The sequence below is a fragment of the Olea europaea genome, chromosome 3 (genome assembly GCF_002742605.1).
Source record: "Olea europaea var. sylvestris chromosome 3, O_europaea_v1, whole genome shotgun sequence".
NCBI lineage: Eukaryota > Viridiplantae > Streptophyta > Magnoliopsida > Lamiales > Oleaceae > Olea > Olea europaea.
This window is the reverse complement of record NC_036239.1, coordinates 3,499,107-3,508,301: the sequence shown is the minus strand read 5'-3', so window position 1 is coordinate 3,508,301 and position 9,195 is coordinate 3,499,107. Positions and strand designations below refer to the sequence as shown.

General features: G+C 37.2%; 2 protein-coding genes across 2 annotated transcripts; both read right to left on the bottom strand.

Annotated features, from left to right (window-relative positions):
- Positions 1–689: 689 nt before the first annotated feature.
- Positions 690–1,876, bottom strand: LOC111377053. Its single transcript, XM_023000100.1, has 3 exons — positions 1,446–1,876; positions 1,263–1,353; positions 690–1,157 (listed from the first exon to the last, which is right to left on the bottom strand). The coding sequence occupies exons 1-3, from the start codon at positions 1,874–1,876 to the stop codon at positions 690–692; spliced, it is 990 nt and encodes a 329-aa protein (XP_022855868.1).
- Positions 1,877–1,945: 69 nt separating this feature from the next.
- LOC111377048 lies at positions 1,946–3,178 on the bottom strand. Its single transcript, XM_023000085.1, has 5 exons — positions 3,050–3,178; positions 2,840–2,962; positions 2,616–2,759; positions 2,129–2,534; positions 1,946–2,058 (listed from the first exon to the last, which is right to left on the bottom strand). Exons 1-5 carry the CDS (start codon positions 3,116–3,118, stop codon positions 1,946–1,948), a joined length of 855 nt encoding a protein of 284 aa, XP_022855853.1. The 5' UTR covers positions 3,119–3,178.
- Between the last annotated feature and the right edge of the window lie 6,017 nt (positions 3,179–9,195).

Here is a 9,195-nt window from a genome sequence, read left to right as displayed (position 1 = left end):
CGTACTCCTGGACGTACACGTACGTCTAGAATACCATCTACCGGAGAGTTTCCCCAGCCTCGTAAGTGCGGTAGGTGCGGTGCAACAGGGCATACTAGAAGATATTGTACAAGTCATATTCCTCTACATGACAATGTAACGGATGTGTAATTTTAATAACTATTGGCAATGTAATTATTTATAACATTGACGTTAATTATTTATGCATATTATTTATGCGAATTATTAGATTTAGTATTTTTTTCAAACATTTCATTCATTACATTCATTTGTTATGCATATTATTTATGTTAATTATTTGGAATCGAAACTTTTTCTAGAAACTGCATTATACAGTAGGCTACATTGTAAAATAAATATTTAAATATTACATATGCAATCAATATTTTACAATTTTTTCGTAATTACAAATAAATGAATGAATTGTACAATGTTTAAATAAATGTAAAAATATGTACAATTATTTACGGATCCCCATTAAATTCAAATAAATCACATGCTAGTTTATTTCTCCAATTTTGTATCCATGCCTGGTTGATTGCATCAACCTTATGTGCCACACTCAAAAATTCTATGTACTTGATGACGAATATGCCGCAATCACCCCTACAATTAAACAATATTGTATTAGCACATCGAAAATTAATTAGAAACTAAGATGTAAATGAGAGAAAGAAAATTACAAACACTTACAATATTTGTTGCCTCGTCGTCGTCGTGTTCCGCAAGGTGGCCAATCTGTCTTGTACAGTGATGTTCGCTCGTCTAGCCATCATGGGAACGATCACAGACAGCGACTCTAGATTTTGCTCGAGCTGGCCTTGTGTCAGGCATGAATGATCGGGGTCGTACACATACATCGTGGAGTCGGCGAATACGATTTTCACTGCAATGTAGTGATGATTTAGACATTCTGGTACGTACATATGCGTACATCCATCCCATGGCTTCCCACCGACACTCGGCCACATCCCTACGACCCATTCCATCATATATTCCTGCACCGTGTACTCGCTACCCATAGCCTGAAACGACTGGTACTCAATGTCAATGGCACGGATGAACTCGGTGTTCAATATGAGTCTGCCAGGAATGTTGAACGATTTTGGATGTCTTTCAGCACGATCCCGTAGCAAATCCATGCTCAAGTCGATGTGCTACATCAAGAAACACCACTAAAGAAAGGAGTTAATATATGAATTTCATTCAAAAAATTGATTTTGAACGTACATAATAAATAACAATATTTTCATTTCGCTTACATCGTCGGCGAGCCAAGCCCTCGAAGTGGTGATGTTGTGGAACCACTTGTAAGCATTTGAGATCGTCTTCTCAGCAATCGTGCGGCTGGCCCTGAAAAAATAAGAACAGAATTTTTAGTTATATGAAGTATACGCGTGTCAGCGTCTACGTACTATAGTAATTACATAAAATACAAAACTGACCCAGGCTGCAGTGCTCTCCACTCTGTCTTAAAGGCTTTCCACTTGGCGTGGTCCACCTCCCTGAATAAATTCGGGTGCGTCCCGTCGACGAACCTTCTCCTCTTCGCCTCCGCGATAAAGGGAGAAAGAACGTACTGTGATGGCACCCTTGGCCTCTTGCCGACCACCCACTCCTCATGTGCCTCGGGAATCTCCATCTCCCCAACCATCGGGACAACCCCCTCGCCCATTGTCGGGACCACCTCCTCCGACACAAAGACCACGACCGCTGAGTCTGGCGTCTTCTCGGGTACCACATCCACCTCCGGTACCCTCTCCTCCTCCGGTGCCCCCTCGACATCCCCGGGTATCCCGTGCACGGGTACCACCTCCAGCTCCAGTACCCTATCCTCCTCCGGTATCCCCTCGGCATCCCCGGGTATCCCCTGCATGGGTACCACCTCCACCTCCGATGCCCCCTCGACGTCCTCGGGTATCCCCTGCACGGGCACCCCCACCTCCTATACCACCTCCACCTCCATCTCCGTTACCCTCTCCTCCTCGGGTACCCCCTCCACGTCCTCAGGTATATCCTGTCGGGCATCCCCTCCACCACAGGTATCCTCTCTCGCTCCTCCATCCCCATCGTGTCATCTAAAAATGAATCAAATGCAGCAATTGATGGCCACGATGAGTCAACATACCCCATCTGACCCCCTCCCCCTGATAACCACCGACCCCTCCGTCACCCCCTTCGTCCCGATAACCGCCAGTCCCTCCTTCTCGATAGCCACCAGTCCCTCCGTCACCCCCTCCGTCCCGATAGTGACCTGTCCCTCTGCTACCTCCTCCATCTCGATAATCGCTCGTCCCACGCAGGCCTGCTATGTCACCCCGTATCGCTGCAACCTCAGCATGGAGGTCTCCTAACCCAGCTCGTAACATCGCGACATCATATCGTAACTGTGCCATGTCCCCGAGCTCAGCTCGTAGTGTCACGACATTATCCCGTAACTCTGCCATGTCTCCTCTCATCTCTATCAGGAGGTCGAACAAATCAATCGTCGAAGCACGGGGACTAGGTGCAGGAGGCGATACTGGACGGCCCTCCTGAAAAAATAACTATTACAAATGAATAACCTAACAAATAAAATAAAACGACAATCGAAGAATTATTTTTAAGTAACATACTCTATCTCGATCAACGCTGGACTCAGGCATCTGAACCTCTGGCGTAGCTGGACGTGATCTTCTCAGCGGAGGTGACATCCTCGCTGGACGTGCTCTCATCGGTGGAGGTGATATCCTCAACGGAGGTAATACTGAACGATCCTCCTGAAAAAATAAATATTACAAGTGAGGCACTTAATTACAAGATCGAAGCGATATTCAATAAATCCTGCACAATGACATACCCTATCTCGATCCATCCTGGAATCAGGCATCTGATCGTCATGCGCAGTACGAAGAGGCAATTCGCGAATATAAAACTGACTCTCCTCCTCGATCGACGGTGCCAACTCAGTGAGAACTTCAAGCTGTCATTTTCATATGTCACAGTTGATGACTATGTATTCAGATTGTGAAAGGACGTACAACATAAATAGCAATTGTATAATACGTACCTCAGGATCGTCGAGGAGAGCCGATAACTGTCTGGCAAGCGGCTTGTCTTGTGCTCGCCAGTGATGCATCCGAGGATAGCGTGTCTCTCCTCTCCTCGCATACCGACTGGCCAAGATAGGGACAGTCTCGTACACTCATATCTGAAACAATTACAATTATTATGTATAGAATTCAATAAAAAAGTGTAGGTAATTCATTAACTTAAACATATCAGACATCCGATCACATCTCCTTAATGCATCTCCTAGCTGCGCTAGAGTAACCGTCGTCTGTCAATGAAAATATTCGTTCAACAGCCTCCTGTTCCTCGGAACACAGGTCCTCGCCTCTGCATTATCCGTACATCGCAGTCCAGTGACGAGAGCAAACTCAAATATAGAGAACGTGGCTGCCTTGCCCCCAAGATCAAAATGGAGGGCGTCTCCGTCAACTGGCTTCAGCAAGCGACATAATAGGGCATCCAGCAGCTGCCCAGACCACTGTACGTCACGCAACGAATACAGTGGCTATAAGCATGATCGACGTAATATATCTGCATGATCGTCGTCCAGCAAATCCAATACTAAAGCGAAGCTGGTAAAGTTACAATTCGAGGTAACTTTACCAGGGATCTGTCTGACAGCGTCGTCCAGATGATATTCCATCCTGCAAAATTTCAAATATTAGGACCCTATGCAAATAATGTTCGATAAACAAAAATATTAAAAAAAATATACTAACACACTGCTACTAGATGCAATAACCAACCGATAACGGAATAAACAAAATAAACGTACATTACTATTTTCCATATACTTAATTTGCTAATTTGATCGTTTATTTTAATATTTTAATTGCATATTTTAATTATTTATCTAACACTAAATTAACTTTTTCATTTTTAATTAATGTTTAGACACTTATTTTAATTCTTTACGCATATCGCTTATTTCATATTTACAAATTTATTTTAATTGCTTTGCAAAAAAATAATTTGATTGATATTTTAATTTTCAAATTTAATTGCGTATTCCTTTTTTTTACAAATGTTTAGATATATTCATTATTTAATCTTATATTATTTCTTTTAATTTTTTTACTATTACTTAATATAAAATAATTAATTAATCTAAATTAGCAACTAATAAATATTTTGATAAATAATATAACATTTACATCTTATATTTACTAATAATTTTAAATACATAATAAACATTCAAATTAACCAATTCAAATAAATAATTACATATTAGATAACACAGTAAGCCATTAATAATTATTTAATTAACTTCAATAATTACCGGAAAAAAGAAAGAAGGAAAAAAAAACAGACGGCCCAGTCAACTGGGTCAACTGGGCTAACCGGCCCGGCTTCCCAGTTGACTGGGCGCCCCAGTTGGGCAGAGGCGCCCAGTCAACTAGGTTGCCCAGTTGACTGGGAAAGGGCGCCCAGACGGCCCAGTTCCCAGGGCGCCCAGGCGTCTGGGGCGGCTGGGCGCTCCCAGACGGCGTGCCCAGTCGCCATTTTCGTCCGTCTGCCACGTTCCGGTCGAGGAGATCGTCGAAAAACTCCATTTCCGACGATCTCCACTCCTTCCCAAGTAATAACAATCCAAAATTTCACATTTACACATGGTTTTTTTTTGTATAAATTTCTTACCTTCTTCAGAGGGATTTTGGCCAAGTGGGTCTCCTGTTTTTCCTTATTTGTCGGTGACTGGGTCGACTGTGCTACAGTATTTTCCCGTCTCCTTCGGCTCTGCTTCGTTTTCAAGTGAGGGTAAAATTGGGATTCTCTTCATTTTTTTGGTTTCACCGTTTTTTATAATTTTGCCTTTTTTTTTTCATTGGTCAAAGGCCAGTTTGGAAAATTGGTCGGGTCAACCGGCCAACAGCCACTAATTCCTCGTTCGGACCCTTATCTCCGGCCGTGCGATTCACACGCATAACTCGTGCCTGATTAGGGACCCATTTCATGAGAATAGGTTTTGGGTGGGACCATCGCAATTAATGCTCTTGCTTGAGCCCTTGTAAAAAAAAAAAAAAAGAGAATTTTTTTTTTGAATTTTTAAATAGTGTATTGAAAATGTGTAATTGAAAAATAAAGAAAAGTCATGAATTTGAGTGTAATATTATTTTATTAAAAATATATGATTGAAGTGAGATCAAATTATTGTTAAAGAATGTATTTTAATGAATAAAATGGGGCTCAAACAAAATGAATATATTATCGTCCTACATTTTTGGACGAGTAATGCCACGTATCCCGGGGCCTGGGATCTCCGAGGGGAAACGTGCAATAATTTTGTGATCCCCATAATTCAGGGTTGCTCATGAAATTTGTTAAGAATATTATTAGACGTCACTCGACTTAAAGGTTTATTAATGTTGGTTATTCAATTTTTATTTGTTTCAATTTCATTATTAAAATTATATTTATTTTAGTTCGACCGCTAGGTCATTTCATCTCTAAATGTTGATGTTAAGTTTGTCAAATCTTATTTTGTTTCAATTAGGCCCCGTTTGACAGTCATTTTTTTTAAATGTATTTTTCTCTCTCTTCTTTTAACTACACATTCTTTATTAAAATAATATTACACGTAAATCAAAAAAATTTCTTATTTTTCAATCACACATTTCGTATCAAGTTATTATTCTAAAATGTATTTTTACATAAAAATAACTATTAAACACCCCCTTAATTATTTTATTCGAACGGCTTATGATAGATTTGGATGATCTTTGTGGGACAAATTAAAAATAAATGATTAAATTTATATAAGAACCCGTTTGAGCCTCATTTTTTTTTTGTGTATCATAAATACATTTTAGAATAGTGATTTGATGAAAAATACGTTATTTAAAACTAACAAAAAAATTTGGACATGTGTGTGATATTATTTTATCGAATTATGCGTGGTTAAGAAAATAAAAAATATATTTGAAAAATAATGGAGACCAAACAAGGGCTTAGACTCAAAAGACTCCATAAGTTCGAAATTAATGTGAGGTTGCAAGTGGCTTGTATTTTTGGATTAGAGCTACATTTTTATCGTCGAACTTCAAAAGGGAGCTTTTAGCACTTGTTTAGTATGGATTCTTTTTTAAAAAAAAAAAAAATTCAAATTCATTTTCAATTACATATTCACTCAACAAAAATAATTTTGCACGTGAACCTATAATTTTTCTCTACTTTTTAATTACACCTTTTCCAAAATATCATCTTTCAAAAAAATTATTCTCAAAAAACCTACATCAAGCAGGTCTGTATTCTTTCACTTTCGTTACATTTTGTGTGGAGTTTCACCTTAGCCTATATTTGGCTAATGTTTATAAACCGTTGAGTTACTTTTTTATATAGACATTTTAAGAAATCCACAAAAACTATCCACTTATCAATTAGACCTTTTTATACATTTCTAAACTATTTTATAAGTGCTACATGTCCATAATTACATGTGCCACTGGATCCAACTTTTAATTCAAATCTCACATTTTCACATCAACAATCGAATTATTACCACATCACAATATTATGTACATGTAGACTTTTGCATTTTATAAACACTTCCTAAAAAAAAATTTTAGACTCAAAAAGAACCAACGATATGTAACGAATTTAACCATACAATGTTTTTACACTAACGGATTTGAGTTGGGTCGGTTTTTTCTCAACCCAATGGTTAGTTTGATTTAAAATCAACTTAACCCAACTCAATTAATAATTTAAACCCAACTCGATCAAGTTTGGGTTGGCTTGGGCTGAGTTGGTCGGTTTGGGTTTTGGTCCAATTAAAATTGGATCCAATTATTTTTTTGTTGAATTTGGATAAATTTTTAAAGTTTGAAATTACTTGAAAATCTCTGTCTTTTTTTTTTTTTTTTAAATACTTATATAAGGAATTTTTTCTTGAAAAATAATGTATAAATAAGTTTAAAATTTATGAAATATTTTTGTTTTTACAATTTTTTGAGATTTATTCATTTCATCATCACGTTTTAAGTTTTACTTCATTGTCAAATAACATTTTATTTGTACATAGTGCTCATGTGAATCAATCTATATAAAGAAAATAAATGTTTATAAATGATAAGTTATTCCCATATATTTACTATTGTGTTTATTTGGATTTTTTCCATCTTAAATATTAATTTTCTTAATTCATCGGGTTGTGTTGGGTTTTAAATCATAACCCGAAACTCAACCCAACCCAATTGAACTTAAAATACCAATCCAAATCAATTGGGTTGATCGGGTTGAACGATTTAGGTTTGATTTTGATCAGCCCTATACAAGAGTGAGAAACTTAGAAGGTTATATTGAGCGTCCTGTACAAAGTCGCAAATTATCGGGCAATGTTCAACTTGAATTAATGCCCGTGTTGGATGTCTTTTAAGAAATCAAAAGTTGCTTTTGAAACAAATAAAGCTGTTTTTGAAAATATTTTACCAGACTAGGTCTAAAGTAGGTTTCTCGAGAAACTCCTCCACAAGAGATAGAAACAAAAGTTAAGCCTCACCAAACAGGCCCTTAGTCACTAAATAGATTACAAAAGGGCTTACTTCGAAAGCATTAAGGTAGAGAAGGCACCAATCATAAGCCAGGTTCCTATCAGAGTAATGAAGGGCATTCAACATCCCATGCAGCATTCAGCATCGAACAGATTGTCACAAATATATTTAAGAGTAAAGCCACATAGCCAGATTGAAAAACAGAAAGTGAAGAGAAAGACTGATACATTAAAAAATGATTGAGTGTTTTTGTTTTAATTTTTCAAAATGTGCAATCATATTTCGACACGTGTCTCATTTGAATTTGAGCTTGAATGTGTAGCATGATTGTATATTCAATGATCCTCCCTCCCTCCAAAAGTTCATCGTTTAATGGTATCTAACTTTTAATAAAAAGGGGAAGGAGTGTATACTATTCATACAATAGTAAATGAATTCAATTTTACTATGCATGATGTCATTTTTTATTTTCCATTTTGTTTATGTCAAATAAATGTTCTTCCACACATCATCCCACTAGTATTAAAAAAATAATTATGTCAAACAAATGTTCTTCTACACATCATGCCACTAGCATTAAAATAATAATAATAATTTTAGTAAATATAAACTGTCATGAGCAAAAAAAAAAAAAAAAAACTCTTTGCATATGAGCTTTAACAAAAAAATAAAAATAAACTTTCAGCACCGTGCGGAGAGATGGCAAACCATGTGTGATGTAAAAAAGGAAGGAAAAAACTCTCTGCATAGTGCGGAGAGATGACAAACCATATGTGGAGAGTTGGCAAACTCTCTGTACAGTACAAAGTAAAAAAAAAATAAAAAAAATCTCTCAACACAGTTAGGGCTGGGTAAATCTCTCGAACCGAACCCGATGGTTCTTGTCAAAGTAAATGCGCAAAGGAATATCTGAATTGAGAACCGACGGGTACGGTTCGGTTCTCGATTCTAGACCAAGAACCGAAAAATCGAATAAAAATCGAATCTTTCTAATTTTTTTATATTGAATAAATCAAAATTTTTTAAACAAATTAACAATTTCTAAATCCAATAATTTGTTTCATTTCTAATTTTTTAATTTTTGGCACAATTACCTATTTTATTGTTTCATTTCTTAGCCCAACAAAGATTCAACCCACTAAATAACCCTAAATACATACACTAAAGTACATAACGTTGTCTCGACTCTCGCACTCACTCTCGCAGCCTCGACGACATTTCAAAACCTATACAATCTCCGGCTAAAACTGTGACCTCTAATCGAAATTGTGACCTCCGTCGATCGAAAATTTGACTGTAGCGATCATTTGAACAATGTAGTTTACTAGTTTCTGACATTCCAAAATTATTGAATGTGTCATTAATTGTATTTATATAATATTGTTATAAATGTTAAAAAATTTAATTATAGTACTGAACCGAACGGAACCGAACCCGAACGGTTCCATAATTATATTTGGACCCGACGGTTCCATTTACTAGATATTCGAAAATTTTGATTCGATTTGGTTCTCTTTAGAACCGAACCGCACCCACCTCTACGCACAGTACGAAGAGGTGACAAACACCATGACAAAACTCTCCGCACTGTGCGGAGAGATGACATTCTGTGCCGATATTGTCCTCACAAAGTGCGGACTCTCTGTACAAAAAG

Coding starts and splice junctions, on each gene's coding strand:
- LOC111377048 (XM_023000085.1), bottom strand. CDS start 3,118: ATGCATCACTGGCGAGCACAAGACAAGCCGCTTGCCAGACAGTTATCG. Junction 2,963..3,049: donor CTCTCCTCGACGATCCTGAG/GTACGTATTATA, acceptor TGAAAATGACAG/CTTGAAGTTCTCACTGAGTT. Junction 2,760..2,839: donor CCAGGATGGATCGAGATAGG/GTATGTCATTGT, acceptor TTATTTTTTCAG/GAGGATCGTTCAGTATTACC.
- LOC111377053 (XM_023000100.1), bottom strand. CDS start 1,876: ATGCAGGGGATACCCGGGGATGCCGAGGGGATACCGGAGGAGGATAGG. Junction 1,354..1,445: donor TGGAGAGCACTGCAGCCTGG/GTCAGTTTTGTA, acceptor TTATTTTTTCAG/GGCCAGCCGCACGATTGCTG. Junction 1,158..1,262: donor GGGCTTGGCTCGCCGACGAT/GTAAGCGAAATG, acceptor TTCTTGATGTAG/CACATCGACTTGAGCATGGA.